The sequence below is a fragment of the Antrostomus carolinensis genome, unplaced genomic scaffold (assembly GCF_000700745.2).
Source record: "Antrostomus carolinensis isolate BGI_N321 unplaced genomic scaffold, ASM70074v2 scaffold530, whole genome shotgun sequence".
NCBI classification, from domain to species: domain Eukaryota; kingdom Metazoa; phylum Chordata; class Aves; order Caprimulgiformes; family Caprimulgidae; genus Antrostomus; species Antrostomus carolinensis.
The window spans coordinates 17,446-37,100 of NW_010287473.1; the positions used below are offsets into that span (position 1 = coordinate 17,446).

A 19,655-nucleotide genomic window follows, 5' to 3' on the forward strand; every position below is an offset into this window, starting at 1 on the left:
TGTGAATGGCAGTGGTGATGCTGGGGCCTGGATGACAGCAAACATCACTCCTGTCTTCAGAAACAGCAAGGAGGAGGATGAGGAAAGCTGTATGAAGACCAGCTTCACCTGCATCTCTGGGAAGGTGATGGAGCAAATAGACCTGGAAACCATTCCCAAACATACAAAGGACAAGAAAGTGACTGGGAGCAGTCAGCATCCATTTATGAAGGGAAAATCAAGCTTAACCAACTGGCTGAACGGCTGGGACCCGGGGGCTCTGATCAATGGCACATTGTCCAGTCACTAGTGCTGTACCCTATACTGGAGACCAGTCTCTAGTGGTGTGCCCCAAAGGTTGGTACTGGGGCCAGTACTGTTTAACGTCTTCGTTAATGACCTGGGCAATGGACCCTCAGTACGTTTGCAGGTGATACAACACCATGAGGAGTGTCTGACACAGCAGAGGGTTGTGCTGCCATTCCAGAGGACGTGGAGAGGCTGGAGAAATGGGCTGATGGAAAGTTCATGAAGTTCAGCAAAGGGAAGCAAGAAGCCCAGCACCTGGGGAGGGATGATCCCAGGCACCAGGACAACTGCTGGAAAACAACTTGGCAGAAAAGGGCCTGGGATGCTGTGGGACACCCGTTCACTCCTGCAGTGGTGGCCTCCAGCCTCCTGGGCTGCAAAAGGCAGGGCACTGTCAGCAGGTCGAGGGAGGTAGTCCTTCCCTCTGCTCAGCCCTGCTGAGACACGTCTGGGTGCTGTGTCCAGTGATGGGTTCCCCAGTACAAGAGAGACATGGACATACTGGAGTGAAGGGCCATGAAGATGATTAATAGTTTGGAGCACCTGTCCTATGAGGAGAGGCAGAAAGAGCTGGAACTGCTCATCCTGGAGAAGAGAAGGCTCAGGGGGATTGTATTCATGTAGATAAACATCCGATAGATGGATGGATGGAGTAAAGCAGATGGAGCCCAGTGACAGTGAGTGGTGCCCAGTGACAGGACAAGAGGCAACAGGCACGAACTAGAAACAGGAAATTCCATTTAATTAAAAGAAAAAACTTTTTTCACTGTTCAGGTGGTCAAATATTGGAGCAGGTTGCCCAGAGAGGCTGTGGAGTCTCCACCCCTGGAGATACTCAAAACCCGACTGGCCATGGCCCCGACTGGCCATGGCCCCCGCCCCCTGTGCTGGCTGCCCTGCACTGAGCAGGAGGGTGGGATGGACAGTCCCAACCAGGGACTTCTGACAATTGCAAACCAATGGAGACAAGAGGGGTACAGCCCGCCCCTGCAAAGAACAGATGGGGATCAGCTGAACAGGAACCATCAGAGTTCAGTCCCTTTTCTTTTTCTAGCAGTTTTTCTCCCAAGACTTCCAATCCCTTCCATGTAAGATCACAGAGGAGTAACAGGGGGGGTGGCTGTGCCAGTCTGCTCACAGTATCTAGAATTACATTCACAAAAGTAAGAAAAAGCCAATAAAAAGTAATGTTCCTTGCACTGACCTGAAGCAAGCTGAGTATGAGCCCAATGTTGTCCACCCCTGAACTGCCACCATTGCACAAAGCCATTCGGCCTCCTGCTGCTCTCCTGGCCTGGTCAGAGCTGCCCATGAGGCTGCAAAGGAACTTTTTAGCTTTTAATAACTTACTTACACACAGCACCCTGCTGTGCTAGCTCCCAGCTTCAAGTTCATCTGTATGGTGCCATCAACACCCAGGTGCCCAAATTTTTTGTGGACCCACTTAGTGAGAGCTTCATCACTGGGTGGCAGAGCACTGGGGATGGGGCATCAGGAAGTAGCACCATGAATGTGACCTGCTCAGTCGGCTGTGGCATTGTGCTCCTCTCTTCCCTGACACCCCAGGGGACATGAGCATCAGCATGTCAAACCCAGAGGTTTAAATTCACGTATTTCTGGGTTTAGGGCTTCCATAAATCCTGATGCTCACAAGGGTTTCCTGTGTATTGTCCATCTGTCCACTAAGGCTGCAGTTCATCCCTTTTATACCCCCCAGAAGGCAGTGTGTAACTCAGGAGTGGTGGTGGGGGCCTCTTCTAAGATCATGAGCGTGGCCGTCAGTTCTGCACGCTGGCTGCTGCCCCCACCTTGCTGAGTAAGCTTTGCTGGGCTGGGTGGCAGACAGCACCCTTCCACCGTCTCATCCCTTGAGAAATGTTTGCTGAGGGGGGAGGCAGGGTGTATGGCTGTGTGTCTGGTGGGGCTGCCTGAGCCCAGGCGGGGGCACCAGCCTCCCTTCACCTTTTAGCCTCAAACTCCAATGTGCAACATCATCTCCCAAAACAAGGACATCTGGCTCAAAATGTCCCAGTGCAACACCAGGGCAGACAACCTGCTGGGCTTGTTCAAAAGCTCCTTTCTCATCTCTCCCCCATAGAAACTGGTTCCTTGTTCTCATTGTCTTATGTGGGGGCCTTAAAACCTGTGCTTAGTGCAGGATAAACTGGCACCAGTACCCCAGGAATCCTACAAAGTGCTGCACATCAACCTCATTTTGGGGCTCAGCTGTTTGAGGTTCTGTTTGTTTCCATAATCTGACAGGCTCCTTGCCAGGTGATGCCTAAAAATTGTACTACTTTGTACTCATTTCCCAACCATGCCCTCACAGGGTGCCCATGACACTGCTCAGCACCTCCCTGACATCCTGCTGGATAGGTTCAGTCAGCAGGATGTCATCAACATAGTGGAATGGGTGACATGCTGGGCTCAGCTCCAAGGGCTGAGCCACAGCCCCGTGACAAACTGCGGGGCTGTGCAGGTCTCCGCGTGGCAGCAGCCAGTGCTGTTTTAAGGCTACAGGCCTGGCAGAGCTCAGCACACTGGTGATAGCCCCCGTCCTCCTCCCACAAACTCCTGGATCTGAGCTCATCAAGTACCACCAATGGATTATTTTCCCCTAGTAGGTCCATGTTCAGGCACTCCTGCAATCCTCACTTGATCCAAAAAACTGTGGATACTCTTCTAGTTGCAACATTACAGAAATGTCTTGATCTAACCTTTCTCTCCTCCCAACTTCATCAACATTCATCGACTTATTCTTGTGGTAATGGGGCTGATTTCCATGAATTTGAGTTACTTCTGCACCAGTCACCAGCAGGGCCCTGACTTGTTATTTATTATGCTGGCTGGAATGTTGTACAAGCAGAAGGTGTGGATGGCCACCTCCCTGGCTGGCTCCCTCTATCAGCCCCGGTGGGGAAGGTTGGCCCAGTCCCTGTTCTTGTTTCCAGGGAAAAGGTCGATATATTTAGGGGCAGGTAAAGAGGACATATCTTCTCTCCAGACAGAGGGTGATGCAGAAGGAGCAGTGCCCTGGGGCATGGCACTTCCCCCTTCTCCTTTGTTCTTGCTTTCTTAAATGAGGGGTCAGTTTGCCATCTAGGCACTCCAGCCCCTTCCCAAGTAACCTTTTCCTTCAGCTGTTGCATTTGTCTCTTCTTTTTCAGTCTGATAAGCACCAAGTTGTCCCAGTGACAGAATAACATCCCCCACTGGCTTTCCCACAGCAGCCCCTAGCAAGAAAATTATGGCAGGTATAAAAGGTTTCATATCAGAACTGAGAGTTATGTGAATAAACACCTTGCCTCCAACATTAGTCATGTTACAGTTGCACCAAAAGAAATATTTGTGCCTTTAAATAGCATGATAGGACTTTTCAGCTATGGATATTTAATTATTATTCTGTCCTCTATAGAGGAAAATTAACTTTTTGTAGTACAGAGGCAGACACCAAACCTCTTTCCACTGTATATTCATTCTCACTAATGGTTCTTTTAACAGGAAAATTGATGTTTTGGAATCATCAGTCCTGGCCAACTATCCCACACCTTTATTTCCAATTTCATTGTTCATTTGTGATATAAAAGTCAAACTTCCACAAATAGTCCTTCAGAACAAAAAAACTATATGATTTATACATGAAGAATTACATACAGCATTTATAATGTGCAGTATAAAATGTACACTGTTTGGATGAGATACAAATTGCATATCATGCCAAGATTTAAACAAAGGGTTAATTATATAGACTAGTGCTGATGGCTACATTTCATAGAGACAGTTGTAGGTACTGCCTTAAAGCACAGAAATGACACCCTTCTGAAAAGCTGCACTTGTCTCACCCTCACCCGGCTCCCGTTTCAGGTTTGGCGAAAAGACTTGGTTCTTCTCCATATTCACAGAACAGTTCTGAACTCATCAAAAATGAAGGTAGGCACATGTGCTTCAACAACCTAAAGCAAAGAGGAAGGCACAGTTACGTATTTTCTTCATTTTTCATTCATATGCTCTGTTCATCCATTAACAAGCAGATCTACTCTATGAATCAAGCACACAACACTATTGACCTGAGCCACCCAGGCTTTAGGATGTGCTCCCAGGTATGTTCTTGCTTGGTGGGAGGGAGGGAGGGAGGGACGGAGGAAGGAAGGAACACCATGTCAGGTGGGTAAGGCAAGCCCTGGGCTGTGAAGAAGTGCTCAGACCACAGGTACTGTGTAAGAGCAGAGAAACACTGACACCTTCTCTGCTGTTTCTCCACATAGCACTAGGCTGAATCATAGGATCCTTTTGGCTGGAAAAGACCTCTAAGATCACAGAGTCTAACTGTAAACCTAACACTGCCAAGTCCACCACTAAACCATGTCCCTGAGCACATCTACATGTCTTTTAATTAACTGCAGGGATGGCGACTCCACCATTTCCCTGGGCAGCCTGTTCCAATGCTTGACAATCCTTTCAGCGAAGAAATTTTTCCTACTCTCCAATCTAAACCTGCCTTGGTGCAACCTGAGGCCACTTCCTCTTGTCCTGTCACTTGTTACTTGGGAGAAGAGACTGACCCCCACCTCACTGTAACCTCTTTCAGGCAGTTGCAGACAATGATAAGGTCTCCTCTCAACTTCCTTTTCTCCAGGCTAAACAACCCCAGTTCCCTCATCCGCTCCTCATAAAGCCTGTGCTCTAGACCCTTCACCAGCTTCGCTGCCCTTCTCTGGACACGCTCCAGCACCTCCATGTCCTTCTTGTAGTGAGGGGCCCAAAACTGAACACAGAACTCGAGGTGTGCCCTGAAGTGGAAGTTGGCACAGGTACCAGATACTTCAGATACACTAGCTGCAAGACTGACACAGGGACCTTCTACTACATTGCACTGTGGGCTGGGAAGAAGAGAGAAACTGAAAGAATCCCTCTCTCTTTTAGTTGTATGAGCTGGGAAATGGCTTATTCAAGAATCACTGAGGCACAGCCTACAGCAAACAGGATAATGACTTATTTTTAATACCACATATAAATAATATATCATTTTCAAATGCAGTTAAGTGTCATTTAACCCTAAAATAAAGTCTGTCTACAAGCCCAGACTTGCAGAACTTCCCTTGCATGTGAAATAAAGAAGCTGTCTCAGAAGCCATGCGTTGGTGGGAAGGGCAGACAAGGAAACCAAGGACTGGAGATGGTGTTTCACCAAAATTTAGACTTGCCAAATAGCTTTTTGCCCTCCATTTAGAATACTGCTAAGTTTGTTATTACTTAATTCTGCAACATCTCAGAACTTCTATTTTATTTCTTCCCTTCCCAAAATCCCCCAGCAATGTACATGCTCTCAGAAGATTAAATGGAACAGACCCTCCTTAAACCCATACGAAGTTGAAAACCTTTCTATAGGGATAGAGCAAGGGGTAACAGCTTCAAACTGGAAGAGGGTAGGTTTGGATTAGCTATTAGGAAGAAACTCTTTACTGTGAGACACTGGAACAGGTTGCCCAGAGAAAGTGTGGATGCCCCCTTCCTGTAAGTGTTCAAGGCCAGGTCTGATGAGGCTTTGAGCAACCTGGTCTAGTGGAAGGTGTCCCTGCTGATGGCAGGGGGGTTGGAACTGGATGATCTTTAAGGTCCCTTCCAACTCAGACCATTCTATGATTCTATGATTTTTTGATCCCCTCTCTATTTTCTAGAAAATTACTTTTTCTGTAAGGATACTATGACTGGTATAAGAATAGTTACACAAAGTACACAAGCAACACAATTTGTAGCTTGTACAGGGTAAAGGAATTTATTATGACCTATCACTCCTATCAGGTATCAGATTTTTCATCTGTTTTGTCAGTCTTCTATGGAACATCTGAAAAGGGCCAATACTGCTTTTTGGACAAGCTTAACAAGTCCATTATTTTGGATATTCATTTACAGATGATGCCAAGTTCCAGAGCAGATACACATGGTCAAACTGCTGGTATGTAACTACAGCATAAACCAAGATTTAGCTCCTCTGAACAGGACTCCTGCTCAGCCTCCATAGGGGAGACATGGAATTCTTTCTTACCTTTCTTGGTAACTTTGTGTAGCGAATGTAATCTTCCAGGAACATGAGGGCACTCACTACATCAGCAGGCATTTCTGGTATCTTCTGGCTAAAATTAAACAACCATGAGATCATACTCTTACTAGTTGATCAGTTATGTGGGTAAAATTACATGAAAATGCCAGCATTCAAATAACACCGTTTCCACTAGGTACCATGTCGTTCTATTATGAAAAGAAATAGTATTTTAATCTCATATTTAGTCAAATATATTGTTATTAATATGTCAGTACTCTGCTAGAAACACATACTGAAAAAGCAGTGATAGTACTACTGAAGCCCTCTTCTCAGAGGTGATACTTAGGGAAAAAGTAAAACATGGGTACCTTGTGCACTGTTCCATCATTGAACGAATAAATTGACCGATCAGAGCCAGGAATTGTTCTGTGTATCTTGAGTGAAACTGTTTCAGCAGGGTAAGGAGTCCCAGAACTAAAGGAAGCCAGTCAATTTGATCAGCTGGCCGCTTGCACACCACTCCTGCACAGAAAAAAACCCACAAAACAACACATGTTTATAAAACAGAACATATTCTTCGTAGCAGAGGCAAACATATATAACATCCTTTCATAAGGTTTTTTTGCCGTGCCTCCCCTTCTGCCTGCCCACACATAAAAATTAAAAACTGATGTAACAGCTGCATTTCTTCCACAGCAAATGGCTTCATGATATTAACTAAGGCATAGGATGGAATGAGAAAGTTCAGATTCTGTTTCCTACTCCATTGTATTAATATTGTAACAAACCTGCCTGGACATGATGGACTAAAGTCAGAAACTGATTATTTTCTATGCAAATAATTTTACTACCTTCTCTACAGATAATTTCACATAGACTTTCATCAGATTTAGACAAACAACACCTTATACAATACCTAAATTTCTGTTGTACTGAAGTTTCGGAAACTGGGAAATGAGAAAGAGGAAGTTGACAGTGGGAAAATATGGCAGACGTTTTGTCGTAATGTAGATCTGAGAGGGGAAAAAAAGAAGAGGAACACAGTTCTTCCATATATATATATATTTTTTTTTTTTCTCCAGTAATAATCAATAAAATAGAAAAAGCAAACTGTACCAAGCACCAGAAGGTAAGCCTGACCTTATTTAATGGATTATGAATGCCAGCTGCTTCCAGGTAAGCTGTGATTTCATACAAAAGAGTGTTGTCTTCTTTAGGATAAGGTAGCAATGGGTTCTGATAATGTGCTTCAATGTCAGCCAGTATTGCTCTAAAAGGAAAAGAAACTGATTATATTAAATATTTAAATTATCCCCAAATAAACCTTACACGATGCCACATGTCATATTCATTTTGAAACTTCAAAGACACAAGAACCTGTACATGGTTACGTGCAAAAGTAAACCCCCTTGTTTGGAATATCTTTTTACAAACATCATATATGTTTCAAAATCAGCATCACACATTTTCATTGTTCTTACTTCTCATCCAAATCCAGGTATAACCACATGAAATTAGAAGCTGCACTGTCCACTAGCATGTTCATACATATTACTTGTCAAGTTATTTATTGTTAATGTTTTTCTTGCATTCAAATTCAATTACTCATCAACAAAAACCTGAATACAATCAGACTCCATATTTTGCCATAGTTTAGATTTTAAGGATTGCTGAGCTAATAATAATTACATCATAGTGATACATGCAGCTCTTCAGCATATTTTGCTTCTTACTTATTGAGATTTTCCAAAGCAGCAGCCAAATGTTTGGAGTCAAACCTGCAGGAATAATTTAATTCATTGGTAATCTGTCGTCTTAAAATCTGCATCTGACCAACCTGTTGAAACAAACAAACAAAAAAAGGGTGGGGTGTTATACTGAACACAATCAAGGAAGAGTAAAGTCCAACTAAGGAAACACTTAAGGCATAACAATGTACAGTTAAATAGATGACACAAAGTCCTCATTACATCAAACAGGCTTTGTAGGGCTGCCCGAAGCAGGGACATACACAGTGGCTGGAGCTACTGCCTCATTTTGGTAACAGAGCCCTGATTCAGACTGCCTGCGGTCAGAACCGACAGTCCCCATCTGTGCAGTGCAGTCAAGGACTAGTAACAGAGTTCAAAATTTACACACAGTTCATGGTAGCAAATACAGGCAGGGTGAAGAGAGTGCTAAAAAGCTAACAGGTATAAAACCTCCGTTACTTGCTTGTTTTTCACTAGTAAGTGAAAATACTTGTACTCTTTTCCCCACCTCTTCCTAGACCTCAGGGTCAGCAATAGCAGGGACAAAAACCAACAGAGAGGCTTGTTGCAGTCAGCCTTCTCCTTCCTACCCTGACCTTTCCTCTTCTCTTAGCAGCATAACAAACATTCACAGCACTCTGAAAAACACTGATTGCAAAATACCATTACAAACACAAGACAATGAGATGTTAATACGGTAGCTTGTTATAATTTTCATCACAGTAGACTGCCTTCTGCCTGAACCTGCTACTGCTCCAACATTACCCTTGGGTACGTTGCCTTCACATGGTACTCTGGGGAGTCTCAGAGCACTAACTCAGTCTTCCCAGATCAGATCTCTAGTGCCAGACTCCATTCCTGGCTTGCTATTTCATATGAATCTCTGTGCTAAGCACTTTGTGGAGTGTGAGCCAGCTCAGAAGCTCTTGCAAATCCAGGCCCGATTCACTTGTGATGTTACAGAATTTCAGGTCAACATAATACAACATTGTAAAATAAGCAGATTAAAGTATATAACCAAAGAGCTTAGGGTGAATTCTGCACATCACTAAGCTACGTGAACCTACCTTCATTATAGAGTCTAAATATGCTGTCCAGATCTTCTGAGTTTTTGTGATTGCTGCAGAATAAACCTTGCTTGAATTTGCTGAAAAAAGAAGGGTGAGGCATGAAAAAAAGAACAAGAAGAGAAAAAAACCACAAGTGTACAAATACAATGGCTTTCTTCTGTATTAACCAGTAAGCACTTACCTATAATTCCTTTGAGAGGACTGACAGCATTCATAAGTGCTTTTAAGGTATCCTGTACTGTCCTGTCACGCAATATATTTTTTTGAAACATATTGAGGAAATTCTAAATGAAGGAAAGAAACAAGTAAAATCCTCACACATGTACTCCATGCTTAATCTTGGTGGTACAAGAGCCACATTTTTTAACAGCAAGGAAATAATATTTCCAAAGATGAAGAACTGAGGAATTCTGTAGTTATTCGTGCTGAGTTATGCTAATCAGCGTTAGGACAATTATCAGATCCTCCTCAGCAATACATAATATCCACTGCAGACAATAATTAATTCAGTTTTTGAGGAAGAACTGTCTTCATCAATACTTATTTTCCTTAAAAATCTTTAACCAGGCTAGGACTGGATTCTTCTGAGAAAATAAAAAAACTTGGTTTCACACAGAGGTATTAGGGAGAAAGTCATTACATAGAACTGACACCTTATTTATATCATGGCAGACCCAAACAATCTAATTATTTGTTGATATCTAGACAGAAAAATAGAAGTTGACCTGAGATCAACTTTTGAGCATACACGAAGTGTACAACTTCAACAGGCATTCCTTGCCATTAAACCAGTTTAATGCAATGCAGAACCTTGTGTTATACAACACCATTTATTCAAGATTACTAACCTTCATAATTCTATCTTTAAATGAAATTCTTACCTTGGGGTTTGAACATGAATTTTTAAAATGCTTTTCATTTCAATTTACCATTTCAAAAATTAACAGGTTTTTTTATTTCACTAGAAGTTATTAAACAGGAAAAGCATTGTAACACTGAGAAACCCAAGTTAAAATTACCTGCAGCTCCTTTACAATCATGAAACACAGCAGCCTGTCTAAACCATTGAGACCAAAGGTACCTAAAGTATCTTGGATCTCCGAGAAGAGACGACTGTTGGTTACTTCTTGATGAGTTTTGATATCATACCAGGTGTTCATTTGGTCAATGTAACACGTGATTCTGAGGAAAAAATAAACAAACAACTACTTCAGAATAAACTGCAGACAGTTCCTGTGACAATCTGAGTAATGAGTTACCTTACTCAGGCAAAGATTAGAAAGACTCCTTTCTCTGCAAGGGTTCTCTCACCATTCCCTGGTTTCTCTCACCTCCATCTGTGTAGCACGCTGTTTTCCTTCTTAGACTAAAATCACAACTTTCCTAGACTAATATTTAAAGTGTACAGGATAGATTGGGTAAATTTGGTTTTAGATAAAGATGATGATATGACAGCCAAGGAAAAACTATTTGTTCTATATTTTGTTTGCATTTGGTGGAATTGGAGCAATCCAATACATGGAGCTATAACACAAGTTTGTGACACACAGTACTTACTTTGGGTCTGTGATCCTCAGGATTTCTCTACAAAGCCGACCAATAAATGTTACAGACTCATCCACAGGTGTGAATTTTGGTATAGGAATATGAGTAGACTGGTATATGCTTTGCCAGTCTTGAATCTGAAAAGTAAGTTTTAATTTGCAGTGTTACCATTGCACATAAAAAAAAATTAGCTTAGAGATTTCATTCCTTCTGTTTAATTTAAAAGTAGTACACTGTAAAGCAATATTGTAAATAACACACAACAGAACACTATAAAAACAGAATAAAGCAAAGAGAAGAATGAGTCTTATGATAAAGAGCAAGCAGAAGACAAGGGCTGATGTTGACAGAACTATCTACACTCCTGGTGAGAATTCCATCTGCTCCTTTCTGCAGTTAGACTAGCCCCCATTTTGTTAGCTAAATTCAAGATATATTCAATCCACCACTTGAGAAATATCACAAAAAGAGCTGGTAACTACTGCAGTCTTTCTAAGCCTGGATTCTCATGGCTAACAATAGATACAGAGAGGACTACTGTGACTCAGTAGTTCCTTTCCATTTTCTTTGAGAAAGACAGGAAGGATATTGTTCACTGTCAAGAGATATTAAAATATTCTGTTTGAGGTACTTTGCTCTTCTTGGGTACAACTGACGCAGTGGGGATAATGAAATAATTCAGAAAGCTGGAGGCAGATGTTTTACACAGTAGTTAGCACATTTAGTTGAAGTCACAACCGTACGGACTGTGCACAATGGGGTACATACGCTCCATCAGTTACAAGCTTTGACATCCAAATATAAAGACATTTATCAACTTTTTACTCATTCTTGTTTTTGACTAGTACCTTTGTTCTTAAGAAGTTATTGCACTCCTGTTCCACATTGTAGTTAATAATACGAGACACTTCCTCTTGCCAAATTTTTAAACCATATATATTGACATAATCCTGGATATATTCAAATGACCGATGGAACCCATCCATTGTAGCTGCCATTTCTTTCAGTTTGGGCATCAGTTCGCTTGGCTACAGATGAAAAAAACAACCAAACAACAACAAAAAACCCTGTGAACAGGTAGAATACAAAGAAAATGTGTAAGGCTTCTATTCTAAATGCCTTTCACTATGCTTCAGGCAGAACTGAAAAGCACTGAGAAATTCAAAGGTTGTTTGATATCTGAAGTAGTTTTCTTACTAAATATGTTTTCCTCCTGCATTTAATATTTACTTTAGGCTTCAGTGGAACTATTGATTGACCTGGGAGACTCAAAAACTGGACAGGATCAAAACACGGAGTCAAACTCCTTGTTCCATCATTGCCTTCCTACGTTTACCTGGCTTATACAGACCATCTGTTGTCATCAGTCATCACAGACAAAGACAGAACTGTGAACTCAGAACTGATAGGACACTTGGTGATAGAATAAAAATATGTTTTTGAATTCTATGTACTCTTAGGAGTTTTTAACATCAAATAAGGCATTCCAAATAACCTTTAGTAAGTTCAAGAAAGGTACCTTTTTTTACACAAAGGAAATCTGTAAAGAAAAGTATGAACTATTTTCTAGAAGACAGCCTAATAAAAGAGGTCCTAGCAAACCCAAGATACATAAAAAAATAAAATCAAATCAAGCTGTTACACACCTTGGCTCTGGGATTAAAGATGAGTCCTCTGTGAAGAGCTAGAGCTACTCGTTTTACTAGCTCCTTCCTTATTCCATCCTCTAGTAACTGTTTGGGGTCTACCTAAGTGAAAGAAACATTTTTTTTCTTAAAATCAAAAAGGTATTAAAAATAAATATAAAGGATTTCATTTGTATCAAGAAAGATACTAAGTAATTATGATGTAATAGAAAAGCAGTGCTAACAGATCCACTGTCCCACCAGTGCTTGTCCAAAGAATAAATATTTCAATAGTTCCACCAGATATAAAGGAATAATTTAAGTTGAATGGTAAAGGTTTGTAGATCCCATATTCAGTCTTTGTTAATGATCCAATGAGAATGTTGTACAATTATAAAAAGCCAGAATGCATTAGGAAGTGTACATTTCTTCAAGAATGCTTGCTCCTGAAGTCCTGAAAGAGGTATCTTAACGTAGGAAGAGCAGTCTTTGCCAATGGAAAAAACAGCTCTTTTCTAAACCTTGCAGTCATTTTTTCAGTAGAAATAATAATTACAAAAAAAAAAAAGTGTCAATTAAGGTTGATGAATCTATGTACAATGAGAACTGTGGGTTCTCAACAACAATAAGTAATACAGTTCTTATCTGGATGCCACGTTAGGCATCACCATTTTAAAATTTGTATGCTAACTTCTTTTTTCTTGTCTTTTTATCTTCCCTCAAGGTCATACTGTGGTGAAATACCTGTGCTGAAATGCCAATGGCCACCAAATTACTTTTTCCTACCTCAATAATGGAACATTACCTTGATGATTCCAACTAAAGTAGTTTTCATCATGAGGATGCCTTCAGTGAAGATTGAAATTGCGTGGGTTAGCTTGGCAACCTTTAATAGAAAGAGAAAATACAATTTATTGAAGTGATTGCACACATTCAAATAATCACTCTAAAATTATAAACATCTTTCACAGTGACAGCTTCCTATTTTAAAGTAATTTGCACTGATATACTTCCAATTTTACATCTTGTTCTAGACATACTTATAGTACAATAATAATCTTTTTTTAATGACATCAATATAGGTGTGGTAGGAGTAGGAAAGAACAGGAACCTCTCAGAGGCTTTACAGAGATTATAGCTGCTATACCATGTGTGTATAAAATATCATGGACAAAACTCTTAAGGTGGCACTTTGAGCAGGCTAGTGACACAGCTTGAAGCAGTTATTCCATAATAAAGGCTGCTGCCAGCAATGAGTTCACTTCAGTATTTCCACTGATTTAGTACAGTAGCACATTCAATATTTAAGTTTTAAACTCTTAGTTGAGCATCACTATGCTCAGAGTTTAGACAAGCCAGTCTTTTGTCTTGGAGACATTTACCATGTAGAATAGAGACAACACAGTTCAGACTCACCATTCTACAGAAATCAAAAGTGAAAAGCTTTTGTGTGAGACAAATAGTTTCCCCTCTACCTCCTTAAAATAATGAAATACTACTGAATACTGCCTCCTCCTCCATTCCTACCCCCACACAAAATAAACTGATTTCATAAAGTTTAATGGGGGAGTCTAAACCTAGGGTCCAGGTCTGAACATCAGCTTAATCAGAGACCACAGCTTGTTTATATAAAACACCAAACAGGTGAGCAGTTCAGCAAAAATGTCTGGAAAAATTTGTCATCTAAACTGTTAACTGGACAATTAAAAGACACATTCTTTGAGGAAAAGAGTTACTGGTCTACTCAGGTTTTTGTTCTTCGTCTTCCTCTATTAAAAAGAAAACAAAATAATTTTAATGTTTGCTCACTCTCCCAGACTGGTAACAGTGCAGGAAAAAACCCAGTAACAAAAAGTCAGTGAGCAACAGTAGCTTTATGTGATCAAATCAATGTGCCTTTATCCTGTCTTGACATTTGAGGGCTGCAAAAAGCTTAACCCTGCAGGATTATTCAGTCTTCGATCTCCTTCTCCCTGAACAATCATTCCAAATGTGAAGGGCTTTATTTCAGACTCAGGATTTTATCCCATGCTACCTAAATAAATCCAAAAATCTTTACCCTCATTTAAAAATATATTTATTTTTCTTCTCCTTTTCTACAAGATCAAAAGTTTAAACTTTTAGAAACAGAAGAGCAAAAGTTACTCATCTATCCTCAATAAATCTAAGGTATACTCACGATAACACTAGTCAATTTCAATTCTTAGTCACCAAATCCAACATCACTGTTAAAGTATAACTCTGTGGAGCTGTACCTATTTAAACTTAGGCTGAAGCTGGTCACCTATAAGGCATGCTTTTTCAGAATTCCCTATTTTAACTGCACCTCGTATCGTGGTCCCAGCTGAGCATAATCTCGTAGCTTGTCCTTATCAAGGCGAGTAGGCACTTCAATAATATCATGAGTCTGAAGCTTTATAATTTTGAGAAGAGATGTAAACATGCTTTCTGGAATTATCTGTAGAACCTTTGTAAACGAGAGGAGAAATAAATACAGTCAGTCTATTCTCTAAAACAATAAATCTTCCAATTAAGGAAAAGTAATTAGAGAACAAGACACTGACGTCTCTTCAAATGCCTACCTTTCTAACATAGGAAACCAATTCTCCAGAGTAATACTGTGATACGCTGAGAAGATCAGGACTGTTTGCTTGATTGATGCGCAGAAGTGGCAAGTCAAGAGCAGAAGCAAGCTAGAAATAAAGTTAACATTTTAACTTCACATGTCTGTTTTTCTGATATAAATTCCATGCTTGAACTCTTGCTCAGCCCTTAACCTACAACTCAAAGCACTATATACTTCCTAAAAAGCCACATTACAACATCAGGTTTGCCAACAGAAAAAAAATAAAATTGTTAAAAGTCAAAGAAGTCCCACAGTTTATGCTGCTATATTCCCCGGGTTCATTTTTTAAAAATCTTACCTGTTGGTGAGATAACTGTTCTCGTAATTTTACACTCCCCTCCATGCTATTTCCCATTCTTATTTCTACAGAAAATACTTTCATCTGAAGACAGATCTTCATCATGACAGACAAAGGGCATAGCCAACATAACTTTTGTGATTCTTTCAGCCTCCTCTGACACTATGTAGGGGATCCCATCTATGCACCAGTGTCTCCAGCAAGTAACTGTAATGAGTAGAGGCTGGATGATGAGACTTACTTGTTTAACAGCAGCAATATGACTGGGTGCATAAAAAACCATGCATAACTTGGTTTTATTTTCTTTAAAACTAAAGTTGAGTTAATTTAATACAGTCTAAAAAATCTGGATATAGAAAATCTTGGTAAAAAGAAGTTTTGACTCTTTTGCAACTTCACAGCTTTAAGGCTTCTTTAACAAATGCTTTGGTTGACCTTCAGTGTTCAAGTACATTCACTGTTGCTCATACTTACCTTTAGGAAAGTGGCTCTGAGCTTAGTTACCATAGATGGACTGACCCTTATGCTTTCCTGCATAATAGATGTAAAGCTGGGGTAGGAAAGAAAGAAAACAAATCAGCTTCTTCCGCTGAAATTCTTGTTTTCAACTCTTAAATCACATGTCATCAGCATCAGTGTAATCTAGAAATGGCAAAGGAGATCACTAAAGAACTTCACTAAAGGAGGATTTTGGTCTGAAGAGATATTGGCTAGGAAAAAAAACTGTAAGATAAAGGGATAGGTGGGGCAAAAGAAGAGGGCATCGGGGAGCATTAACAGCCGAGGTAATGAAGCAGCAGCTCAGCAAAAACACACCATAGAAAAGGAGTTCTCTAACATTTGTCCTTGCTTGTTTATTTTTTGGTCGAAACAGAAACTCCAGTATTTTGGAGAACACTCAACTAGAGTAAAGGCTGGAGACAGAAGCTAACGAAATTGTTAAAGTCAGAGCAGGACAGAGAGTAAAAAGTTACAGTATCACTTAACCTGAAGCTAACAACAGGCTGTTAATTCTGATTCAAGGTGATGAGAGTCAAATACACTCAACAGCTCATGGAACAAGGCTTCAAGACCATTTTTAAACTGGAAAGTTTATGGTATTAATAATACGCATGCGTGTTATTTCCCACAAGTTTCGCAGATGATGACTGACTTAGAAGAAAAAGCTGCTGCTAAGATACCTGTCAATTAATTGCCAAGCGTATGAAAGATCACCGACTATCTGCATGGTGATCAAGACTTCTTCTTTAATGTTGATAGTTCGGATCATGTGATGGAGAAATTTACGGGTGTCAGCCAGAAACTGGCAAACCTGCAGGTTAGTTTCCAGTTGGTGAAACTCTTGGACCTGTATTTAAATAACAAACAATAACAACAACAAAAACCATAAAGCAACCTTTTTTTTTCTGTTCATCATTAAGGACAGCAATACAAATACAGTCAGCAAACTGACACATTTCTTCAGGATGCAATTACAGTAAGACACTTAACAAATCCTGGTCTACTTTAGAGTGCATTAAGTAATAAATTTCACAAAGTTACTTGAGGATGTGTACTGTGAAACACCATACTGAGTATTCTTTTATAACCTGGAAGTAGAAGAAATGTACACGTAACAAATATGGATATTTTTATTTTGCCTTTCAAATTACCCTGTCTAGCTTCAAATTAATTTATTTTCAGAATTTCTAATAAAATGAGTGACGTTGCCAAGTAATGTTTAATACTGAATTAATTTATTTGAAAAACTCTACTAATCCTCAGCTGCAGGTGGCATGACTTTTCATGCCATTTCCCTTATTTTATGATCACAAGGTCTATAAGCAAGTTCTGCTGATTGTATACATAAAACTGCAAAGATCTACAGGCTTAATCATTAAAATGCAGATCTGTTTTGTAGCTCATCAATTAGAAGCCAGCGCGTGTGTGTCAAATGCTTTTTTTCAAAAGGACGAGGTAATTTCTCTCAAGATTTCTTTGCCATACCTCCTCCAGTGCCTGTATTAGCTGCACAGTTTTTCTGCCTGCTGCAGTGGAATCATCATAGTTTAAAGACATTATTTGTTTGGAGATTTCTCTGAACCAAGCCTGAAGATTTTCTATGTAAGAATAAAAAAAATTCAATCAAATCTTTGCATGTATGATAAGCAACAAAGTCACAGGGAACTTGCTAGTTAAAACAAAAAATATTCAATGATACACTTTTAAGAGTAAGATGAAGACTTTTTAAACAATTTCCTACATTTCTAGTTGCTCTACATGAATACTTGTAAAGGGGTAAATGTTCAGCTAAGTTTCACATACAACATTAAAAAAAACAACTACCAACATAAATGGGCATTATAAAATCTATACAAAGATAGTAAAGCCCTTTAAAACATAAATTTGTGTTTTATTAACAGTCTTACAATGTTAATTGCCTCAGCGCTGCAACTTCTGTGCTTTAGCTACAAGTTTGCTGACACCAAAAAGATAAAGAGAAATATTTCAGTAGAGTAATTCTGTTTTTAAGTGTAAGCAAGTGAGAAAATTGTCTGTATTCTAAGTTCTGTTGCTTTGGTTTGATCACAAGTATGGCCTTTATATTGACACTTCATGAAGCATTCCTGATCAAATGACGAAGTGATTTACAATTCTTATTCTTACACCAGCTCAAGAAAAAAAGGTCTTTCAAAAAAACAGAGCAAGAAATTTGGAAAGAAATACAGATTCAACACTTTTAAGTCCTCAGAGAACTTGGAGAATCAGAAAGATACCACTCAGTGCAGAAGAGAAGTAAAAGAAGGTTTGAAAAAATGCTGATACAACAGAAATAAAGGTTACAACAACAGTAGAAAGGAGAGGAGAGGTTAAACCATCCCCATATTTAATGGGCATGATCTTCGCACTCCTTTGTACATAGAACACAATAATGTGAACTCCATTACTCATGGAAAAGTGAGCTGGCGTTTCATAGTCTTAACTGCCATATCTAATGAAAAAGATTTTTCATATCTCATAAAAGAGATTTTTTTGAAATATGGCCATGTAAATATTAGGTATCTAAATATGGTTTACATATGGAATATATGCAGAAAACCTAAACAATACAGTATGTAAGAGATCTCTGTGGCAGCTGACAGACATTAAAACTATTTGTATTATCAGTATTAGCCTCATGTATTTTCTTTTGTTATCAGCTTAGAAATAAAAAACAAAATTACTTTTTTTCCCCACAGTTTAGCTTCTAATAATTACCATTTTTCTCCACTCTAGTAAGAGGTTTAACTCCTGAAAAGACATCGGCAAGCTCAGTCATCCTTTCAGATCCCTCTTTTTTATAGTTCTCCCATTTTGTTTGTTTTTCTGACAGCATCTGCTTGAACATCTATTGAAAAATGAAGCATTTGGTTTACAAAACTGGTAAGAAGGCGTACTACAATAGATGAAAAAAACCACTGAAAACAGATGGAACTGACTTACAGAGATTACTACATAACTTCAAGATCCTGCCAGAATATTAAATACAAAATTAAAAACATTAAGAAATACAGCCAATGTGATGGTCATATGGTGACAGAAATTAAATTAACTTTAAAAAACAGTCTGATGCAAATATTGTTGATTTTTAGTCACTTGTAACTTTTCAGCTAGAGATCCTAGAAGACTCTAGTCTACCGTTGACTTATACTTCGCATAGTCATGCCAGTAACTTTTTTGGCTTAGAGATCCTAGAAGACTCTAGTTTACTATTGACTTACACTTTGCATAGTCATTTCAGCCTATGCAGAAAAACCCAATTCAAAACAGCACGTACGTGAAGTTAAGCATATTCTTACATATTCTACCAGGTTAGTACCAGAGCACTAATGGGGAATCTATTAGAAATGGCAGAACTTCATACACAGGTTTGAGTTTTCTTAGCAGCTTATCCTCAACATACACAGGCTTTGCCTGTGTTTAAAAGAAAGCCTGAAAAAGAGAAGTACAGCAGGATAAAACCTTAAGCAGCTTCCTCAACAGATTTTATTATGCCTGTTATCAGAATGTTCATGCAAAATTCTGAGTAAATATAAACATGTTGGATAAGAATGAAAACTGACAATTACGGAGAGGACAGCAAAAGTCATTTCCAAGCAACAGTAGTTTGTAATCTTCTACAGAAAACCCACAATTAACAAATCAAAATGATCATTCTTTATGTAAGTGGACTGTGCAGTAAATGTACTACTACTATTCAAGTCTTCAGCTCTGTTCTACCATTCAGGGGAAAATGCTGAAGAAGGCAGCAGCACATTACCTCTTTCAAAATGAATTCAAATTGTGCTGTATCCAGAAGAAGCTGGAAAAGGATCCTGGGATTGTACCTTGAGTCTGTGAGAATTTGATCCTTTATCTGGCGGAGACGTTTGTTATTTGGATCACAAGCT

The 19,655-nt window shown here is 39.5% G+C and overlaps 1 protein-coding gene across 1 annotated transcript in view; it reads right to left on the bottom strand.

Annotated features, from left to right (window-relative positions):
- Positions 1-3,855: 3,855 nt before the first annotated feature.
- Positions 3,856-19,655, bottom strand: part of WASHC5 (WASH complex subunit 5) — a 28,198-nt gene continuing 12,398 nt past the window's right edge. The window contains exons 9-28 of the mRNA XM_010162845.1: positions 19,526-19,653; positions 18,484-18,613; positions 17,233-17,345; positions 16,428-16,594; positions 15,721-15,796; positions 14,905-15,015; positions 14,649-14,789; positions 13,128-13,208; positions 12,344-12,445; positions 11,546-11,725; positions 10,710-10,834; positions 10,172-10,334; positions 9,334-9,436; positions 9,150-9,229; positions 8,065-8,168; positions 7,472-7,601; positions 7,248-7,344; positions 6,700-6,853; positions 6,335-6,422; positions 3,856-4,241 (exon numbers count right to left, since the gene is read on the bottom strand). Coding sequence (XP_010161147.1) covers positions 4,185-4,241; positions 6,335-6,422; positions 6,700-6,853; positions 7,248-7,344; positions 7,472-7,601; positions 8,065-8,168; positions 9,150-9,229; positions 9,334-9,436; positions 10,172-10,334; positions 10,710-10,834; positions 11,546-11,725; positions 12,344-12,445; positions 13,128-13,208; positions 14,649-14,789; positions 14,905-15,015; positions 15,721-15,796; positions 16,428-16,594; positions 17,233-17,345; positions 18,484-18,613; positions 19,526-19,653 — 2,330 coding nt within the window. The 3' untranslated portion in view covers positions 3,856-4,184. The remainder of the gene's footprint in view (positions 4,242-6,334; positions 6,423-6,699; positions 6,854-7,247; positions 7,345-7,471; positions 7,602-8,064; positions 8,169-9,149; positions 9,230-9,333; positions 9,437-10,171; positions 10,335-10,709; positions 10,835-11,545; positions 11,726-12,343; positions 12,446-13,127; positions 13,209-14,648; positions 14,790-14,904; positions 15,016-15,720; positions 15,797-16,427; positions 16,595-17,232; positions 17,346-18,483; positions 18,614-19,525; positions 19,654-19,655) is intronic.